This window comes from Aspergillus bombycis, assembly GCF_001792695.1.
Source record: "Aspergillus bombycis strain NRRL26010 chromosome Unknown contig00002, whole genome shotgun sequence".
In the NCBI taxonomy this organism is placed as follows: domain Eukaryota; kingdom Fungi; phylum Ascomycota; class Eurotiomycetes; order Eurotiales; family Aspergillaceae; genus Aspergillus; species Aspergillus bombycis.
Window position 1 is genome coordinate 1,011,549 of NW_019170004.1, and position 21,351 is coordinate 1,032,899.

At 49.3% G+C, this 21,351-nt stretch overlaps 6 protein-coding genes across 6 annotated transcripts; 2 read left to right on the plus strand and 4 right to left on the minus strand.

Annotated features, from left to right (window-relative positions):
- Positions 1–1,730, plus strand: gprM (the record flags this gene model as incomplete). The annotated part of the gene is made up of 5 exons (XM_022527894.1): positions 1–76; positions 154–249; positions 313–467; positions 523–661; positions 715–1,730. 5 exons carry the CDS (start codon positions 1–3, stop codon positions 1,728–1,730), a joined length of 1,482 nt encoding a protein of 493 aa, XP_022394503.1.
- Positions 1,731–5,572: 3,842 nt separating this feature from the next.
- ABOM_000765 (8-oxoguanine glycosylase OGG1) lies at positions 5,573–6,997 on the minus strand (the record flags this gene model as incomplete). The annotated part of the gene is made up of 3 exons (XM_022527895.1): positions 5,573–5,970; positions 6,034–6,845; positions 6,903–6,997. The coding sequence occupies 3 exons, from the start codon at positions 6,995–6,997 to the stop codon at positions 5,573–5,575; spliced, it is 1,305 nt and encodes a 434-aa protein (XP_022394504.1).
- A 343-nt stretch (positions 6,998–7,340) lies between these two features.
- Positions 7,341–9,395, plus strand: ABOM_000766 (splicing factor u2af large subunit; the record flags this gene model as incomplete). The annotated part of the gene is made up of 6 exons (XM_022527896.1): positions 7,341–7,368; positions 7,439–7,464; positions 7,523–8,063; positions 8,127–8,740; positions 8,789–9,050; positions 9,100–9,395. The coding sequence occupies 6 exons, from the start codon at positions 7,341–7,343 to the stop codon at positions 9,393–9,395; spliced, it is 1,767 nt and encodes a 588-aa protein (XP_022394501.1).
- A 309-nt stretch (positions 9,396–9,704) lies between these two features.
- ABOM_000767 (putative helicase) lies at positions 9,705–13,154 on the minus strand (the record flags this gene model as incomplete). The annotated part of the gene is made up of 11 exons (XM_022527897.1): positions 9,705–9,824; positions 9,887–10,037; positions 10,098–10,283; positions 10,331–11,195; positions 11,252–11,445; positions 11,494–11,527; positions 11,575–11,801; positions 11,860–11,961; positions 12,026–12,645; positions 12,694–13,000; positions 13,051–13,154. 11 exons carry the CDS (start codon positions 13,152–13,154, stop codon positions 9,705–9,707), a joined length of 2,910 nt encoding a protein of 969 aa, XP_022394502.1.
- A 976-nt stretch (positions 13,155–14,130) lies between these two features.
- ABOM_000768 (uncharacterized protein) lies at positions 14,131–14,406 on the minus strand (the record flags this gene model as incomplete). The annotated part of the gene is made up of 1 exon (XM_022527898.1): positions 14,131–14,406. The coding sequence occupies one exon, from the start codon at positions 14,404–14,406 to the stop codon at positions 14,131–14,133; it is 276 nt and encodes a 91-aa protein (XP_022394509.1).
- Positions 14,407–17,909: 3,503 nt separating this feature from the next.
- ABOM_000769 (viral-enhancing factor) lies at positions 17,910–20,486 on the minus strand (the record flags this gene model as incomplete). Its single annotated transcript, XM_022527899.1, has 1 exon — positions 17,910–20,486. The coding sequence occupies one exon, from the start codon at positions 20,484–20,486 to the stop codon at positions 17,910–17,912; it is 2,577 nt and encodes an 858-aa protein (XP_022394510.1).
- Positions 20,487–21,351: the final 865 nt, after the last annotated feature.

Here is a 21,351-nt window from a genome sequence, read left to right on the forward strand (position 1 = left end):
ATGACGAATCAAACATTGCATGGGCTCTGCCCGGAGCCCTTCCTCCAAGAGTCTTTCTTCCCGTCCACCGGTGGATGTATGTTCCTGTCGCCTCTGGTATCGTTGGTTGTTGACTGGTCATGGGCTGTGGAGGACTAATCTGTGATTCAACAGTTACCCAAGGACGGTATTGTGCGAAGCTTCCTTTAGCAGACGGTGATGTTTCCTGTTGTATGCCCTGTCCATTGGCAGACTGGATGTATGGGGAGGGTAAGTACCGGGCCCCGATTCGCAGCGCGGCCAACTTTTGCTGACGGGATCGACTGTCGGTAGACATCACTACCAAGGCGCAAGCTGCGAGTTGGCTGAGCGTGGCGGTCTTGCCTCTCTGCATTTTTCTCCTTGTTTCTTATGCGGTTCTTCCGCCAAAATGGACGCACCGCCATTACCTGAGCATCTGCTTTACGTTGGGAATTTGCTGCATGGAGGTAGGCGGTTTTCGATGGCCCAAGAGGAGCGGAAATCAATGGGCTGACCGTTTAGATCGCGTTTGTCATTCCTCTCGGTGCCAAACCCGACCAGTGTTACAACCAGATCACACCGAACGACATGCATTCGAACTTATCCTGCGCATGGTCCGGTACTTTGCTCCTCTTTGGAGGCTGGGCGGTCGTAACGTGGAGTACGTGGTGCACACCTAACCTTTTCGGGCTTCGACCCGGCTAATCGTCGCAGGCTTTATCCGTACCCTTGCCTTTCATCTCCAGGTTTGCTGGGAGGTGATCCTCGGCAAGAAGTTCATGTGGGGGGCTTTCATCTGCGGCTGGGGGATCCCGGGCATCGGCATAACGGTCATGCTCATCTTGACTGGGGTATCCTTCCGCTTTGGCGACATATGCCATATCAACATCAAGTATGGGACCAAGGATTACTGGGCGCCGGTCATGGCGTTCGCCGGCGCATCTCTGGTCCTGCAGCTCGCTACGATGGCTTACTGTATCCATGTCTACGTGAAGTCCATCTTTGATACGACCGACTCCAGCACCAACAGTTCCCACCTGCCGTCCTATACATCCAGTGTCCGCACCGTCACTGCGCGCCAAGCATACCGTCGTATTCGACGAGTCCTGCAGTTGCAATGGAGAGGCGTCGCCTTGGTTTTCGTCATCATCGGCAATGTCATCTTCTTCGCGGTGGTTTTCATCCAAGTCAACAACAAGACGAGCCTGACGCGCGAGAACCTACAGAAAGCCCAACCATGGATTCTCTGCTTGATTTCCACGAAGGGTGACGCCAAGCAATGTGAAGACCTAGCCCACGCCATTGGCCCGAATGAGTCGACGATCCTGGCCCTCCTGATTCTCTTGTCTCTGGTTGGGTTCTGGAACTTTATTTTGTTCGCACGCCCGGGCATGTTCCTCGGCTGGGCCGAGTTGTTCAAGACCAAAGTTGGGCGGAACCACGAGTTCGTCTCCGCAGATGCTCGTGCGAAAACCCCGGACACCCGGACGTACGAGATGCTGGAGAGCGCCGCCCTCGCATCCTGCAAGTCGCCAGAACCAATCGTACGGCCTCCCAGCGCGGCGCGGACCATGAGCCCGGAGGGGGCCAACTACGGACGAGATGCACGGTACGTGCGGCCGTCGATGAGCTTCTCCTCGCCTCGGCCGCCCAGCGCATCACAAGGACGTGATTGGGATCCCCAGTCCACGTTTGCCCAGTCGAACCATCAGCACACTCTATCCAAGTGATTTTTCCCTTCTTTTCGGTTTTCCCTTTACTTCGTTTTAATCAACGAAAAGTCCTGTACATTGATTGTATGATGTATGATCCTATACCCTATCTGTTCTGTATTGCATAGCTATTTTCATGTTCTATATTAGTCAATCATCTCGAATGATAATGGAAGAGACCAAAACCCGGTTCACCGTTGACCGTCATTCCTTGGAACCCCCCCCCAAACCTAAAAGGACTGCAGAAACTCACCAGAACAAAGGGATGGAAATCCGGATCCGATGAAACCCTCTTCTCTCTTCTTCCCCCCCCGGCATTTCGGTAGCTTGGAACCATAATTGAGAGTTGGGTCACTAAGTCACCGACTAGTGTAGATAGTTCGATACCAGAGGACCCTCACTAAGGTTCCGGAGCCACACCCGCCGCCCTCTGACCTTCCTAAACCCTCCCTTCTACGCATCATCTCCAACCCTAAACCAAACACAGAAGATCCTTTCTCCCAATACAAACTAACCAATTAATTACAGAATAACAAGAAAAGAGCATAAAAAGATTAAATCTCGACTACTAGTATACCCCCAATCCCCGAAATCCTCCCACCGGAACAACCTCACCAATCACGTCCCCCTGAATCATCCGTCAACCGCGGACCCCCAAACCATCACATGTCACGACTACCCTAACTTCCCCCTCGTTTTACCGACGAACGCCCGCGCCATGGTTTAGTTTCTTCTAGAACGGCGGTGATTGTCTGTCATACATGGTTCCCCCGAGGTCCCCGTGGCAGATCGACAGTTGGTTTCCAACTTCCAATTGCCGTCGTTTACTCCTTTCAGCTAGGATCTACTTCCAGGGTGGGTTCTGTTGCGTAGTGGTTGGGGAAGGCCGGTGGGGTTTGGGTGAGACTTTTTTTTTTTTTTTTTCTTTTTCCTTCTCTTGATTGTTGCATTCGGGTCATGATTACGACGCTGCCCCGTGGGGTAAGCACGCTGGGTCGTGCATGGATGCCGTAGCGTAGTGGAGGTGATCAGTGGAGATTACCATTGGGAGAACGTGGTATGATCGGATCTGTGGCATGATCGCTCCGGGATTGTGTGGGTTTTGCGGGGGAAAACGAGGGATCTGGGATCTTAGTTGGGGGGTGTTATACTGATTGATTGTCGATATGGGGGCGGGTTTGGTGGTATTGTGGGAGATTCAACGAAGCCAGTCCGGTCACTATTGAACTATATCACCGGTAGGTCCGGGGTACTATTACACTGTCCAGATGGAATGTAAGATACATCTCGGGAGCCGGATACACGTCTTCCGTCCTGTGATGTACCGTGGACCAACGCCTCGACCGGACCAAAGCCTCGTTGACCTTGGTCCAACGTCGCACAGCTTGAAGTTAGGTATCTGGCGTATCTGATCCGGTTGGTGAAGACGACGGGGGTCTACCTTCCGCATGGCAGTTTAAGGTTCGTCCCTAGTTTAGACAGGAAACGAAGGACATGACGAGCTTGGGCCGAGGGTTCAGGGTGAACACGTTCACATGTCGCACGCTGATTCATTTCCACTCGATCGGCGAATGCCGGCAGATTCATTACAAAACATGACGTTCTTTGTGTGTCCGGGCTTATTCAGTATTGGGGCTGGGGCTGGTGGCGAGCGCTGCTATTATATGATATACTGATATACCCTGGGGATAGGGTTTGATAAGGACTGTGATCACTTGACCTGGGCCCTAAAGGATGGCATTTACTGTTTCCGGGAGCGGCTCATATTAGGTTTTGTTGACATTCTCTTAATGAAACGAGACAGCGGAAGAAGCTTGGATATTGGGTTTCCGAGGCGTCGAGGACAAAGACGTAGGTGTCATCTGCAGGACATGCCGGTCTTTGTTGCGATGAATCGGTATGCGTTTGCCGAGCCACGGTGCGCTTGCATGATCAGGTACCGCCGTGCCACTGAGCTCCTGTCAAGCTTTGACCTTCGAAGCTCCTGAAAGAGCTACCATGGGTCATAGCGCTCGATGTATCGTGGCTTGCGAACAAAGAATCTCGTTACAGGTACCCGAGATAACACCGCGGGGGTTCGGCTCCCTTCGACTTACATGGATAGCTACAGGCACTAATGCAAGGGAGGGATTTGTTGGACTCAGATATCTTGATTTATTTGGCAAGGCTGGCTGTACCTCGGACGTTGCCGAGTGTGGGATATTTCGTTAATCCAACGGAGCTTTCAGGGAGAAGTTCTACCGTCGTGTGTTTGGCTGACGTGTTGATGTAGAGAAAAACGTGTTTAGCTGCCTGGAACATAGTCACAGGGTGGCTTTGCTTTCTTGTGGAAAGATATCAACCCCCAGACAAGAACGCGCTTCTCAGCAATTTCATATCAAGTGAAGGCTAAAGGGATTCCTCAACCGAGTCTATTATTAAACTCGTGGGGTTAGCGCACAAGATTGCTCACATGTCCCCTTATGTGTCCCTAAAAGGATACCATAGCGATCCTATAATGGAGTTTCGATCTACTCAACCCCGGGACAGCGTATCTTAGGTGGTGAGCAAATCAAACCCCGACACGGAACATCGTCACTAACCAACAGCAGGTGGGTATTTGTGATATGATACCCTGATTACCAGAATGACAGGCATGGCAACTCACAATGGCCGGCTCCTGGAGGAATGGCGTAATGATGTGTTCAATAGGTCTTTGCAACCGCGAATAGGTCCCTCGAGGTGTGGATAGAACATGCAACCGCGGTCAGCATATGTTGTAGCTAATGTTCTGTCGGTGGCCATTAGGGGAAAAGGAGAACGGGTGTACTAGAGTTAATCAGCATCGTTATATCTCATATGCTCCAAATACTCGTCTTTCAGACCTGGTTGCACTATTTGAATGTCATTCTAGCAGAACCATAAGGTATCTAAACCCACCACACAGGTTAGCTCATGAGTCTTCTCGTGTTTTTTTCTATGGAAGTACACTACAAGAATATTGTGGTTCGATAATAGTTTCACACAGGTCTAGCTACAGCAGCTGAATTGAACCAAAGTGACCTAGTTGGTGGACTGCGACACACCGTGCATACTGAACACTTCCGATGCCTCTGGTGGTGCAAGGGCGAGGAAACAAAAAGTGTCTATCTTATGCTCAATTGGCGACGCGTTGAGAAACCAAAGCCTGCACATCGCTTTTCGATGATGTGGAATGATAGGAGAGATATACTCCGAAGGCCCATGATGGCTATCTGTGTGAGACTTAAGATAAGGGCCTGGTGGGCTAGGAGACGGTGTATATGCCGCCTAGAGCTGTTTATATTCGATGTTTTTTTTTCCCTTTGAAGATGAGTATTTTGTTCTGATAGTTCCACTATGTTCTCAGTTTCTGGCATCTGTGTGCCGGGAGGTGACGGGGCTTGCTCTATATATGGGCGTGCGGGATGCTGAATTGGCTGGCACTCGTCGTCTGGTTTTTTTGGCATATTGTATAGACTGAATCTTCTGAGAAAGAAAGGCTAGGATAGTAGTTATTATGTATTTGTCGCGAATGCTATGGTGATGTGATTCGTAACGAGGCCATTATTGACTTCTAAAACACATTACTGGACAAGGCTAGGATTGATCATTCGAATTCTGCACGCCTACACTCACGCACCTAGGCGTGCTTGGTCAACTATCCTGGGCTAGGAAGATAGTGCTAATATCCAGCTCCATATTTATTGCAATACTGTGGCGCGGTAGAGGTTGCTATGGTTGTTCGTTGAATAAAGCCTAGGTGTATCAAAGCTGTGCGAGTACTTGGTGCCTTCTATGCCATCTACATATTACTCTTTCAAGTGAACATCTATAAGAGGTGAACAGCCCAAATACAGCGGTTAGCGGTTCCGAAGCCGCTTTGACATCCGTCTTGTCGTCTGTGTCTCAACAATGGTTTTGACATCTTTCTCATCACTGGGCTCGGTCTTCAACTTGCTTTCGCTCGCAGACCGCTTCACTCCTACGGCTGTAGCAGTAGTGATTCTCGTCGTAACCTCAGCTTTGCGATCCTCATCAGGTTCATCCTTGACCTTGACGTCCACTTCCTCCTTCTTCGAAGCAACGAGTCGATCTGAGAATGTCCTCAGGTTAGCCGTAAATAAAACACTCTGCGCCCAGCCAGCCTCGCTTCCCCAAAGCTTGCGGAAGTGATTGCCCACGGCGTCATATGTAGCCTTTGTCAATGATTTATGGGCACCTTTGCCAAACTTGTAATCTCTCTGAGCTATTTGCCAGACTGTTCGGTAATGAGTTAGCATTCGACAACGTCCGTCAAAAGAGATACTGATGGGAAAAGTACCATGGGTATCAACAGGAACAGATTCCCCCCAGCCCAGCCCCATCAGACAAACACAATCCGCAACCTTGGGCCCCACACCCTGCAACTCGAGCAGCTTCTCATGTGCCTCGCGATATCCCTCTCGGCCTTCCGGTCTCATCTCTCCACCGGGTGCAGCTTCAAACCCCAAAGCGGGAGACTCGGGGTTCCGCAAAGAATCCAACCACCCTTTCTCACGCTGCGTTGAGACAATCACTGCCGTTTGATATATGTATTTGGCGCGGTACCCAAAGCCCAAACTCCGCAGCCGACTCTCCACATCGTCGCCGGTCAGGGCCTCGGGTGGTGGGAAGTCATGGTACGCACGGCCGTCGACAGAGGCAATGAATGGACCGTAGTTGATGCAGAGTTTCTCGACCATTTGGGAGATGCGCGATATGTTGTTGTTGCTGCTACAGATGAAGGAGACTAGAGCTTCCCAGGCGTCTTGACGTAGGATGCGGATTCCGGTGAATTGAGGAGCTTTCTTCTTGAAGTTAGGATCGTTGGAGGACCAATGGGAGTAGAGAGATGTCAGGTTGGAGGCAAGATTGAAGTAATGGGTGAGAATAGGGGGAATCTCATCTTTATCGGATTGAGGTTGGTCTAGAGGTTTGTCCGAATCGGCACGAGAGGGCGGATGTGATGAAGGTGGTGTTGGGAGAGGAGCTAGATTGGACAGTTTCGGGGGCAAATAAGTCCTATAATACAGGGTTGTCGGGTCCTGTTTGAGAGATAGGAGGCGACCATGGAGAACGCATCTCCATTCATCGCTGTCAGGCACGTTATGCCATCTAGATCAGTTAGCTAATGCGCCGGATACGTATGGGAGAAAAAGGGGCGGCGCTCACCGAAAGGACTGCCCACAACGGAGCGTCGTGTTAATGCATAGCTCACTAAGACTAACTGGCAGTCTGCGCCATTCTGAAAAAGCCCCGACAGTCATGATAACTGCATTGAATCAACTGGAAACTTCAAAAAGAGACTCCTATCATATTGGGGCAGATAAAGATTCTGCCAGCTTGGATAGAAAACAGAAGGCGGTCACTCCACAGACACACGCGCTAACCGCTTCGACTCTAGACGCCGCGGCTGCTCGCCGATCGTCACGACTGGAGTTTTCCTCAGCGCAGCTCCGTCGTGCAAGCATCACCTCCCTCATCCTGGATTGTTGGTTCTCTGCCCTGTTGCCTGCTTATTTTTGACTAGAGGCATATCTCAAGGGCTGTTGTTTTTATACATTTACCCAAAACCAGAAACGGCAAGGAGCAACGAATCCTGAGCTCAGTATGAACGGCGATACGTATTCGTCCAGAGGTCAGTACTCGCAATGCACTCCTACTGTCAGTTGGCATATGGGATGGTTATCTAATTGCTATGGTCGCAGACTCTGGCCGCTCCAGGGATTACTACGTGAGTGCTTCATGGTTGTCATGTTTCATTCACTTCACACTAACGAAAGCACTATCAGCGCGACGAGCGGCGGGAGCGCGGAGACAGAGGAGATAGAGGAGACAGAAGACGTTCGAGATCCCCCCAATACAACTCTAGAAGTTCCCGACGCGAATATGAAGTAGATACGTACTCGTCGAGCCGTGACTATCGCGCCAGAGAACGGGAGGACCGCTACTCCAGCCGGAGGGATGATCGTGAATGGGACCGAGACCGCGGCGGAGACCGTGGCGGAGACCGTGGCGATCGTCGACGCAGAGACTACGATGACCGGTCATCCCGACGCGATAGGGATCGAGGAGATTTGTTCGAAGAAAGACCTAGGCGAGACGGCAGAGACCGCGACCGTGAGCGCGACCGCGGTGACCGTGGCGACCGTGGCGACCGCGGCGGCGACAGGAGAGAAAGGCGAAGGAGTGCGTCGCCACCTCGGAAGAGGGAAGCGACGCCCGACTTGACAGAAGTACAATCGGTTTTGAGCCGGAAACGTCGTCTGACGCAATGGGATATTAAGCCTCCTGGTTACGAGAATGTGACTGCGGAGCAGGCCAAGTTGTCAGGTGAGATTGCTTTCATATGCCCGTGGACATGTGTTGGATAGACAAGGTTTACTTACTTTGCAGGCATGTTCCCGCTTCCTGGCGCCCCACGACAGCAACCCATGGATCCTAGTCGCCTGCAGGCTTTCATGAGCCAGCCCGGTGCTGGAACGGCAGAGAGCGCCTCCCTGAAACCATCCAACTCCCGCCAGGCCAAGCGTTTGTTTGTGTCTAATCTTCCTGCGAGCGCAACGGGAGAGAACCTGCTGTCTTTCTTCAACCTTCAGCTCAACGGCCTGAATGTCGTTCACAGCGTGGATCCCTGTATCTCAGCCCAAGTGTCCGATGATCGTAGCTTTGCACTTCTGGAATTTAAGTCGCCCAACGATGCTACAGTCGCGCTTGCTTTCGACGGAATTACGATGGATGAGAACGAAGCCTCCGGCAACGGGGCGGCGAATGGAGCACCTCAGGGCCTTGAAGTACGGCGGCCCAAGGATTACATTGTTCCCAGTGGCAATGAGCAGGAATACCAAGAGGGAGTATTGCTGAACGAGGTTCCCGACTCGCCCAATAAAATTTGTGTGTCAAATATCCCCCATTACATCCCGGAAGAGCCTGTCACCATGCTTCTGAAGTCCTTTGGCGAGTTGAAGTCTTTTGTGTTGGTTAAAGATAGCTCAACGGAGGAGTCTAGGGTAAGTATTGTTGAATGACCGACTATGGGCTGCGACTGATTTAGCTAGGGCATTGCATTCTGCGAGTACGCTGATCCTAATGCTACGAGCATTGCCGTGGAAGGACTCAACGGCATGGAACTGGGTGACAGACATCTCAAGGTTGTGCGCGCCAGTATTGGAATAACGCAGGCCGCCGGACTCGACATGGGTGTCAATGCGATGTCGATGTTTGCCAAAACCACTTCCCAAGATTTGGAGACCAGCTGTGTGCTGCAGTTGTTGAATATGGTGACGCCAGAGGAGCTCATGGACAACGATGATTATGAAGGTACGTTCCTAGCCTTATGCCATCGTTGGAATTTTACTAATGGCGATAGAAATCTGCGATGATGTGAGCGAGGAGTGTTCGAAGTATGGCCAGGTAGTTGAATTGAAGATTCCCCGTCCCTCCGGCGGCAGCAGACAGTCTCCCGGTGTGGGCAAGATCTTTGTCAAGTTCGACTCGGTGGAATCAACAACCAACGCGCTCAAGGCGCTTGCTGGTAGGAAGTTCTCTGATCGGACCGTAGTGACGACCTACTTTTCCGAGGTAAAGTCCCTGTCCTCCCTGCCGGAGTCCATCTCATCTAACATTCGCCTAGGAAAACTTCGATGTGAACGCGTGGTAGTGTAGACGGTGGGAATGGACATCGTTCAATTGCTCTTGTTTTTTCTACGTTCTTGACCATTAAAGATGCTTAATCGATCAGATTCCCTGGGTTGACCGGACCTGGTGCGGGCTTGTCTGGCTGGGGTTATACATTTATTGCGTGTGTATCATAGCGAGAGTATGAAATTGGAGTGTATCATCTAACGCGATTATCATTGTAGATCTGTCACTAATAGGTAACGCACGTTGATCCATCGAACGGTGCGCGGCTAATGATATTGCCTCGAAGCTAAGGGGCGATAAGCCGAAACAACGTCTCTATGGTACCGGTTTTCATCGGATAGCCGAAGGATAGTCAGAGGTTCCTTCATCATCAGCGGTAGATGCTTCCAGGTCCTTTCTGAAGTCCATCTGGCTGATCTTCAATTTCTGCGTTTGCTGAGAGCACATGGCCTGCAGAAATGGCACAGTTAGCTCATAAATGACCAAGTCTCAACAGAAACAGGATATCTGACCTCCTCAATGCTGTTCTCAACACGGTAGCGGGTGACTAGGACCTGCTGCTCCTGGCCAAGACGAATGGCGCGTGCAATAGCCTGGCTCTCCACACTAGGGTTCCATTGTGGCTCGACGATGAATACCCGATTGACGGATTTTAGGTTCAACCTGCTTCACTTCAGCCAGAGCATTCATCATAAGTAGGAACCGTCGGAGAGCAGGCCGTACCCGAAAGCTCCTGTGCCTGTTGTCATGATTAACACGGGTACCTCCCTGGTGCCGTCGAATTTGTCAAGGATTTTCTGACGCTGAGATGTTGGTGTTTTGCCGTCAATGCGCTCAAAATCTATGCTCGAAGCTTTCAGATGCTTTGCTATCAGGTCAAGGGTCCGTGTCCAGCATGAGAAAATGATACTGTCTCATTGTCAGTGATAAGAAAGGCTTGCACTGATCAACCATACCTTTTGGTTGTCCCCATATCGCTCTGCACGTCGGATATAAGCACCCTCATCTTGGATGAGTAACCGTCCGTGTTCAGATAATCCGCGTCATTTCGGTTTCTCCGATTTGACGCGGTGGGTATATGGCCACGGTAGCGCGACCCCCTAAGAGACTCACATAGTGGACAGTGGTGCCTCTCCTCTGGGTCTGACTGAATGCTGCTGCCCCAAGAACAGTCATCACATAGGACATGCTTGCAACTTTCTACATACTTTGGCTGCCTGCCATGTGGCATAACCGGCAACGGCTGTCGGCAACCTGAGCAGCGGTTCAAGCTATCCCTTGTCACCGAACAGACAGGGTCCAATTCATCCTCTAGCAGGTTCCTCTTAGCCCAAGAGAACCGGGGCTGGTATGTTCCGTGATTGCAAAAGCTCCTTAGCTGCAAAAAGACCTGGAACATGCCAAATGTCTCTGCTTGCTGATTGTATTCCCCAGCCTGCTGGTGGATGAATCTCTTCATGTCTTTCCTTGTAAGCTCATACTTAGCACGTTCTTCAGGAGAAAATCGCACAAGGCGTATTTCTGATCGTTGGCCTGGCAAGTGAACGCGCTCAATGGTTCGCCTGAGACAGACAGCTTCCAGAAGGAGGGTGAGCCTTTCGATTGCTTTCCGCTTGGTTGCCCTGACACCAAAAGGATTAGCTATCCAGTGACTGAAGTTTCTGGGATCGTGGAAAGGCTTTAGTTGTATAAAGGCCAATAGTGAACCTAGATCGCCTAAACTGTTCTGAATAGGAGTTCCCGATAGACACCAGCGTGATTTGGCTCTCAGTTCGACCACAGCCCTATGAAAGGTTGTGCTACGGCGACGTATCATGTGGGCTGAACCGGGTTAACATCATCGCTTCATGCAGGAATTGCCCATGTTTGTGACGGACCTTCATCCAGGACAACTCGATACCACGCAAAGTCATGTAGTGGGCTCTGCCCCTTTCCGAGGATCTTCGCATCATGCTCCTTTGCAAGGGTGTTATACGTGGTAATGACAATATCATATCGGTCGATGTTGCTAATTAGCTCCTTGCGCGATCGTCCATGGTATCTCATCATCTTCATACCGCCGTTAAGGTGACTGGAAGACTGTTAGTGTCTTGGGAAAACACGATGAAGAGTTTCCTACTCGTCAATTTCTCTCTCCCATGTGTTAATCAACACTACTGAAGTTAGCTTGCTCATATGATTCAAGCGTGAAGGTCCTTACCGCGCGAGGGAACAATGACCAACGTCGCTCGAGTAGGCGTCTCAACAAGGGAAGCTCTACCAGGAGCCTTTGTCTCCTCGGCCCATTGACGTGCTTCTTGTAATGTCTTTGCCGTAAGAACCAGTGTCGTAAGGGATTTTCCCATGCCCATCTCATCAGCAAGGATCCCTCCACCGCTCTCATCAGGTTGCTCTTGCTGCTCGTTGCCGGTGATGAGATGGTAATACCTACTTTTTTTTTTTTGAGTCAGTGCCAATGCTTCATACTTGAAGTGGGATTCTCTACAGTTGCCCCCGGCCCACAGGCTTTGGTTGCCAGAGGCGAAACTCGTCTGAGATACCGCCTGTTTCTCGCTGTATCATGAAATCCAACGCTTCTCCTTGATGCCTATGATCTCGCAAAAATTAGCTTCCAGACTATTGCAGAAGGAGCACAATAATTGGCGACTGACTGATATAAGGTCCTGTTCAATGTCTCGCTCCCTCCCAGTTCAGTAAGATGATCACCTCGTGTCAGCGAATTGAAGACCTCCGCAATGGTCTCCTCGAAGCCTTCGTCCCTCTCAGGCGTAGTTTCCACCACTTCCACCTCGGTAACGTCTTCTTCATCCTCGGTGTCTGTCTCATTCATCCCATCCAATCGTAGGATATGTGGATTATCATATCGGACCCCAACACGACAGTCATTGGGGTGTTGGAGGAAGAGACCTTTCAAAGAAAGCACTCTCCCTACTTCATCGCGGTCAGACTCTCTTCCATAGACGTTGATGCTCACGCGGGTCGCCGCATCAGCTGGCTTCCCAGCCCGACGCAGGGACTCAATGAGTGAATTGAGATTGGTGAGAGCATCGATCTCGAATAAGGGCAAATCAATAAATCCTTCTAAGGCCTGCTCCATCTTTCTAGATAGATATCCTAGATCCGTGCCGTCAGGAAACCTGAGGACGAGTGGCCCGTCGCCAGATGGTCGGATGTTAAGGGTTTGAACATGCTGGTTATTCTCTTTGAGTGCTAGGATTTTCGTGTCTAGTTCTTGGCCTTTCCCTACCAATTTAACCTTCTCGTGGACGAGCTAAGTATACGTTAATCTCCGATGCTTGTGAGAGGGATTGTGACCAACCATCCCATAGCAGACCTGCTTTTCCTGCTCACTGGAAGCGACATCCACCATCAAAACGTCAACGTTACCGGCCGGCCCACCGAGAAAGTCCATCCCAGGCGTCGATGTCATAGATGTACCACTCAACCCTATATCATCAGGCACCGGCTGCAGAAAGGAAGCTTGGCCAAAGGGCATGGAGTCTAGCCCCGGAATAGGCCCGAGCTGATTTACAAACATGGAGTCTTGGTCGCCAAAGGAATGATTGAACGACATATCTGTTGGATAGACGATTGAATCGAGGTGGTTCTCTGTTGGGTTCACAGCCCTAGTCTCGTCAACAAGAAAGTGCGATAACATAGTGTGGCTAACAACTACCAGTCAGCAGGAACTTCGAGCCTCGGACGGACACGCCGCATATCATCTGTCCATTCGTCTCCAGCATCATCGTCTGTCGGGTTCAGAAGTGGCCTGAGAGACATCGTTATTGCTTGCTTAATTAATACTGCTGTGATAAAGGGAAGAAAAAGTAAAGCTGCATATCTGTGAAGAGCACTGGTCTCACTGCTGAAGACGAGGCTGAAGTAGGGCTGACTCGGAGGGCTTAGATAAGCCCAACTGCCCCTCTCAACCTCCCTGGAGTGCTAAAAGTGCAGTGTGAACCTTGGCACCAATTTTTCCGGTCTACTGCAAGCCAACGTCGTCGCTATTTAAACCCAGGAGCCGTGGAAGAAGCCATTCCAAGCCACCTCACACCACCCTGCCAACCAAACGCACCAGTTACTGTACCCGACTACAAACAGCATCAGTATGTAGGTGTTGATGGGGATTTGGTGGGGCTCTAGTACCTATGAGGTGTGGTATGGGTGAACTGGCTGTTGAGGGGTTGTTGGAGCTGCCATTTTGTTTGTGTGAGTTCCGAGTGAGAATTGAGTTGGCGTGTTTAGTTTGGAATCAGGTCGAGATCCTTTGTTGATGGATGTTTATATTCAAAATGAGCTTATCTTCTATCGGTGCATGGGCATTTGGCGCATGGAGGACAGGCCCAGGGGTAGTCTCAGATTAAATTAGCAGGAGCATATTGTGCAAGAGTGTCTGGTATTCTCGAGTGGAATTGTATTAGTGCTGGAGGATGGGACTGAACCGCCTGGTTATAGATCTGAGAAGGCATGAGTAATACTGAAGCAGAATCTCGCTGCTGGTATTACTAGCGAATATCTGTACAGTTACTGGATCAACATGCAAGTGAGCATGCACTGTGAAAAATATATGCGCCTACTTCAATATTAGAACCTCGCTACTGATTTACAGATTTAAAACCGAGGCAGATAGTGTTCGAGCAAATTGACTACCGAAATCCTCCAGCTATCACCTGTTAAAGAATGACAAGAGTTTCTCAAAACATTCGAACCATTTGCTGCTATCACCATCGTGCCATACCGTTGAATGCCGCTCTGCTTAGGTCTTGCATCCAGCTGTCTGCTTGGCGTCACTCAAGGTGAAGCCAGATCCGCGAATCTCGGGATAGGCATTGATGTTGCGGCAGTGGGCTTCGAAGGCCGCCACCAGGTCACTATTGACAGGACAGGCCCAGGGGGTATTTTCATTGTTGCAGGGTATGCCAACAGACTTGCAGGGAATGGGGCTGGTGTTGCAGCTCATGATGACGAAGTTGTTCTGGGCCGAGATGGCGGTAACCAGGGCGAGAGCGATGGCGGTGTATGTGAATTGCATTGTGCTGGATGAAGGGTTAGTGACTGATTATATACATAGTAAATTGAGTATTCTAGACTGACAATATTGTGGACCGTGTGGGATTTGTAGAAGGCAAAGGTTGGTAGTGTCTGTTTAAAGTCCAGAGGAGGATGTTGATTGTTGGATACCAGCAGGACTCTGCGGGCTTCCTCGCTACTTAAATATCCATCGAGGCTACCATGGAATATAAAAAGCCCAGTAGGATAAAGCAGCAGCTGAGTACATTAGTCTAGATTCAAAGAAGCATTATTTAGGTCCGTTAGCATCTGGGCTGCTCCTAGGGCCGGAGGCCGGGTGCTGGGTCAATTGTCAAGCTACTCTGTTGTTATTGCACGCTAGATTACGTGTGCACCTACTTTGGCATCTTCTCTGGTTAGCAGAATATAATCGTTCTGGGGGGATAGTGTTGAATTTTATATACCCCTGTTAGGAGTGCTTTTAGATGTAACATCATGCCTTGATCAGCGAGACGACATGAATGTAAACCGAGCTGACATTGTTCAAGAGTTCTTAATGACAATCCAGGTTTACAGCACATCAAATTTGTATAAACTACGTATTGCGTCCTACATATGGCCATTTCGAAACATGGCAAATCATAGCTTGCGACTTTTGTGTAATATGCTTGGAGAGTCATCATTAGTCGGTTGCTCTGGATAGCCCACATCTATGGATTAAGGTAACGTAAGCTAATTGGAGCCTAGTCGCAATGGTAAGTGGGGTGCGCACGCTTGATCTTGATTCGAAATTTGTCTGGGGAAATTCCGAAAGCTCCTGTGCTTGGTACTAGTAGTATTGACCATCCAATGCACGGAGGGAGTCTCTACCCTCCGAAACGGCGAAGACTCTGACGGCCACATCTACAGGACTGGGGAGCTGAAGAAAGCTCTTCAAGGCTTGGCTGGTTACGTGGCGAGCATGGATGCCATCAGACTGGAATAAGATGAACGTCAACATTTGTCTTTTGGATGGTTTCGGAATTCATAGTCAAGAAAATCACATTTGCTACATCATAACTGTAAAATTGCGGTTGTATAGAAAGTAAAGAGCTTTACCAGCCACTGGTAGTTACTTCGGATTAGCTACAACATGTCATGGTTATTTCTACAACCCTTTGTTTCCCCAACCAACTACAACAATGATATAACTATGAGCTAGGTTTTCCCACAGCTATGCCAGTGACGGCTCGGTCTTAGCTTTCAGTATCGGCTGCCGAAGGTGTCACACTAATGAGCCCAGAGACTGATGAAAGCTATGCTGTCCTTGGTTTCTCAGCCGTGTGACCCATGAAACTATGTTTATTTGAGAGTCATAGCTGGACTGCTGGCCTGCCTGACCACAAGCATTAGTAAGCCCTTTGAACGATAGTTATCTTGTGGATGAATATGGTCGCCATGGGGCCATGGAACTCCATTTTGAGAAGTCCTAGTTCTACAGCAGAAGTGGAATAGAGCTATAATCTCATTGGCGAGAAAATGAAGCGTTGTTGGCCTATGCTACATTTCATCATGGAGGGATAGGAGTCCATTGATAATGACCATTTGTATCTTGTGACTATTGACCTAGAGCTAGCTTGAGAAATGTCCCACACTGAGGCTGGCTTATATGCTTTCAAGCCCACACCATCTCTTTATGTGTAAATTTTAATGTACAGCTGGGTAACTGAGATATTCAAGGTAGGTAGCTAGCGAACCCATTTTGTGTGTCTTTGAGTTAAACATAGATTATAATTCAGTACATTTCCTACGATGTGTAGTTCATGGTCTTCTGTCACAGTTACATGTCTGGTGTATGCTTGAGTAAGGATACAGGTATGCCACTGAGATAAAAGACAGGAATAGACAACTCGGGCAGCATTGAATCATATAGAGATTAAGCCAAGTTCCATCAACAATAACCGTTCGTTACTCTACCTTCTCCCTAGACTGGCTCAGACAATTTCTGATCTACTCAGCAGTGTGCAGATATCCCGTGGCATTTTAGAACACCTCCGGTACCAAGCTCCAGCACACCATCTACAAAGCGTCAGTCAACACCACAGTCTGGTGTCTATTGCACAAAATACTTACCTAGATTAAAGCTCCTAAGGCCCATTTTTACACCTACGACACGGTCGGTATGGTCTTTGGGCTCTGGCACGTTCGTGCAGTAACAGAAAACGTTGTCTCCTTGTTCGCTTCTATCGAAACGGCAGTTCCAACAATTCCCATTCCAACTAGCAAGCCCATTTCCACTAATACTGTCAGCTACTGCTTATTGCAACTCGATGAAATGGACATACCCCTTTTCTGCGGTAAATTTATGCGTCGTTTTATCCCAACCAAGGCATCTGTTCAGACACAAAGCCCCCATCGTTTCACCCCCATCCCTGTCATTCTTGCAATCCGAGAATAGACTTTGTGCAGGGGGATATTGTTGATTTCTTTGGGGCTGTGGACCGCGGATCTCGAGTCCAGGGCACTGTTTTAAGATGTATCTTCTGTCGCGAGGCGATGTGGGCATGCTTCGTTTTGCGGGAATCGTGTAGTCGCCTTGACCAGCAGCCAAGGCTACCAGGAATGAGGCAAAGACAAGCGACGGCCAGTACATTTTTGCAGTCTGTTTAACGAGAAAGGATAGACTCGCAGCGCTATAAATGGGAAGAGATAGAGGAATTAATGGAGAAAAAGGGAAAAGAACAATTAGGAACTGTTGAATCCTACTATTGTCCGGTGTTCAGGCCCTGACAATTTATGGGAATTCCGCTGTCTTCGTGAAAGTAGACTGGATCCACCCAGATGAGAATGGCCGTGAGATCTGAAGTTAGCTTTTTTCTGTCTTTCTTTATGGAGTTTGAATTCTGTGCCACAGGGTAGAGATCAGCTCCATCAATTGCTTTGCAATCAGTGCTAGTAAAGCGGCCTGAGCATCTGCTGCGAAATATGCTCTAAGAAATGGGGCACATAGGGCAAACGGGATAAAAGCTTCAGCCTGCCCCATAATGGAGCCCATAAGTTTGGATAATATCTTTCGGACCACTAGGAAGTATTCCTTCTGAAGTCTGAACGGTGCAAATTAAACCATATTTCGCAGCGCCCTGGAACAAAGACTCCCAATGGAGACTTGTATTGGCTACGAAAGCTTGTGTAAAAGTACTAAATGATTGACTGGAATAAAGCATAACAGTCCTAGGCTGTAAGCCCCTAAAGGTGAAAGGTAACATGTCATTCAGCCGCTGTCCTTTATCCCCGGGATATTAGGTTTGAGGAATTGAAGGCAGATGAACATGATTTTGTCTTCAAATAGGCCCTCATATTTGTACCAATGGCCTCCAGCTAAGCAAGACAATCAACTTTCTGGCTTAACCAAGTTTCTACATACTATGGAATGACCGTAGACTGTCTAAAAGCAAGTGAGAAGCTACTAGACTAATTAAAACCATGGCACCCTACACCATATCCCTACAGACAGACCAAAGGTGCAGACTGCCTCTTCCTCCCGAGTCAAGTTCTGGCAATAAGCTCGAGGCCCGTGGATGTGACACGGTAGCTCTGCCTTGTTTCACGATCAGACAAGCGAAGGTCCCGCATGTTGTTGTTAATGAACAGGCGAGTGGGCGCTTCCTCGTGACGGATATTGAGCACCTCTCCTCCGTAGCCAGAAATAGGCAAAGTCCAGTTTCTTGCCGTCTGAGATGTGCTACCCTTAACATCGAGATTAAGGAGCTCATTGTCATCGGCATCTAGAACCTGAAAGGCGGCATACGTGTCGTTGAAATAGTTATGAGCTACACCGTTCTTCAAAGCTACATTCAGCTTCCTGCCAACTAGGTCTAACTCTGCCGTCAGGAACTGCCAATCCCCGATGCCTTTAAATGCAGCTGTGAAGGAATTTCCAAGCCCTTCATTGGGTGTATTATTGTCAGATGGTATGAAGTCGGAATATTTCTTCAGCAGATCGTCGCGTTGAGAACCGGTAAACTGGCCGATGGCAAGCCAAATATCCACCTTGCTGGGACAGTCAGCGTTTAATAGAGTAGGGTGACTCCGCAGCGCAGTTGCCGCTGCTTCTATCCGTGCTAGCAAGGCAGCCAGTGGATCGTTCTTGAGTGACTGGTTCTTGAGACCACTGGCAGTTATCTCGAAGATATTCGTTCTTTGGGTGTGGTCGATCACTCCGTCAAAGTCTGGTCTCAGCTGAATACGATGGCTTGGCTCCGCATGATAAACCTCGAGTGTATAGCCAGGTTTGAAAGGTAGCTTGTCATTGCGTAGTGTTGCCCCAACACCTGGCATTGTGGCGCGGAACCGCTCTTGCCCATTGTCATCTTTGATAATGACCTCTGCGTATTTTTCATTACCAAAATAGGAATGGGGGTCTTTGTTAGTCACAGCTACTTGCACGACATGATTTGCTTGGTCGACAAGTATGGTGCTGAACAAACCGTCCCCTAGGCCTAGCAGCCTGATTTCTTGGTTGGCCACCTGAGAACCAGTTTGATGGGCAAAGCTCACTTGCACCTGAGCTGATCCAGGCTTGACAACAAGATAGCGTTGATCCACCTGATATTTACTGTTTCGCCCCAGAGGGAGACGCAAAGTATATACACCGATTGGCAGAGCCCCAAGGGCTACATTCGTGGTTTCAATAGTGAGCTGGCGAATATAGCGGGAGCCATCTAGCATGGTAATTGTCTTCCCGTATATTTGGCTGAAGTCATCGATCTTGAGCTCGAGGGTGACATCACCTTTGACTCCACTAGCGAGCATTTGCGACACATTGACTAAAGTCAGAGGACTTTGCAACTTCAGCAGCCCTTGCAGCTTTGTCAATGTATCTCCATCCACAAGATGATTAAGTGGATAAACGGCTCTGCCCTGACCGAACTGGTTGAGCTCACGCTGTCCTGGTGAGATATATCCACTGCATAGCTCCACAAATGGCGTCACGTCGATGTGTCCAATGCGACGGAAGCTGTCAGAGAGCATATCAAGAAGCAGATGGTTAGTGGAATCGAAATTTGGCTGGTTGCTGACCAGGCGATATTGCTGGTTGAAATCGGCAAACGAGTCAGCACTCGCCTTTTCCACCATCAACACCAAGAAGTACAGCTTTGCGCGAAGGTCCCAGTCATTGAGTGACTTGTGCGACGTGATATAATCCACGATACCTTGCTCAACCTGGGCTTGCTTGCCATAGTTATACAGCCAGCCTTCCTCATACTTGCGGTCGCCTAGATATGCGCTCTGGTATAGAGCGGCATAAACATTGTTGGATACTTCCCCGTTCCAGAAGTATCGGTCATTGCGGAAGGACATCTGATATCCGTGTCCGATCTCATGTAGATTGCCCCAATTGCTCGGAGACGGCAGCAGCCACCACTCCTTGATAGCATTGGTCGATGCTGCGGTCCAGTTCTGGCCGTAATATGCGCCACCAGCGCCATGCTTATCAGCCTTCATGAAGTAGCGATTGGTAATGTTCAGATCTGAAGGACGCTCTGGCTCGAACGATAGACCGGCCAATGCATTGTAAAACGAAAAAACTGATTCATAGTATCCAATCAGCCCATCAACATTGTCCACCTCTTGCGGATGTCTCAATGCCTCTTTGTCAATCACAGGAACGAGGACTTGTGTGTAGCTGGAGTCAAGAAGCGCGAACTCTGAGCCCTGATTGTCCCAGTGATTGAAGAAGTCGGTCTGGCTTTGTCCCTTGCGATAAACGGGTAGTTGCTTTGAACCGTCCGGATATTCATATTCAACCACCGGCTCCACAGCGGTGCTTGAGGTATCGGTGTACAGCGTGTCGATGAATGGCACAGAGACGACACTCACGCTGAGCTCGACCCAGTCGTTGCCCACTTTCTTGGAAGTCTCCGTATTTTTATCGTCATTCAGCAAGCGCAAAGTGAGCTCACCAGTGAATGCGGCATTTGTTTGACGAGCCTTGATAGTTTGGCCTGCAGCAAGGACGATGCTTAGATGCTGGCGATCATGGTCAATACCTTTGCCCATTCCTGCAGCATCGAGCCACTTCGGACGTGGGAGGACGGGGATGTGTTTGGTTTTGATAGCCATGATATGCAGGCGGTTGTCTTCACAAAGCGTAAGGATTGTCTCTATGACAGAAGGTATGAAAGTAGCCTAGAAAACACGAGAATGGGTCTTGGACTTTGCAGGGCTTTGAGCAGGCACTGACTCAATTGAATTGATCGACCTGGAAATTTTTGATATCCGTCCTTCGTGGATATTGTGTATATTTATATGTACGACAAGACGTTTGTGGTCAAGGTGCGTCACATCCAGACTCTATTAAGCTCACATCTTCATATCCTGTAATATTATTCATATCCACGAAGCTAGCTGAGCTCCCTCACAGCTCGACACCAGCTTCTAACCCCGCATTTTCATTTACGAATAGCAATTCGTACCAAATGCACACGACGCCAAAAGGGGAAATTTTGGGCCCTGAGTCCAGCTCATCACAACGTAGCTAATGCCTTTCAGCTCTGGCCGCTATGCATGCATATGCAAGAGCTGCAGAGTGGAAAATGTAGCCGACAAGTTCTTTTCGTGATTGGCCGGGATCATATTCAGCTGGGTAGGCAAGGCATTTCGACAGCAACTGGGGGTTCTGGAAAGAACGAGATTCGTCGAAGACATATTGGCTCAGAATCCAGAACCTGTTTTATGGATGACAGCTGTTTGAGCGAGCTCACATACTACTGTACAACCTACTTGGTTAATGTGGAGGGCGCAGCTCCGGTTGGGTATCCGTATGCAAGTCGTGCCAAGCAGGCTTCAGCTCTGTTGTCTTGTGGTAGATATATAGCGTAGCCACTATAACAAGGGCTGATGGATGTAACCTTTACAAGGAATCTTGTTTAAATGGTCGGCCACTCGGTAGCAAGGCATCTTTTTGGGAATTTGGTACTGCTAGAGC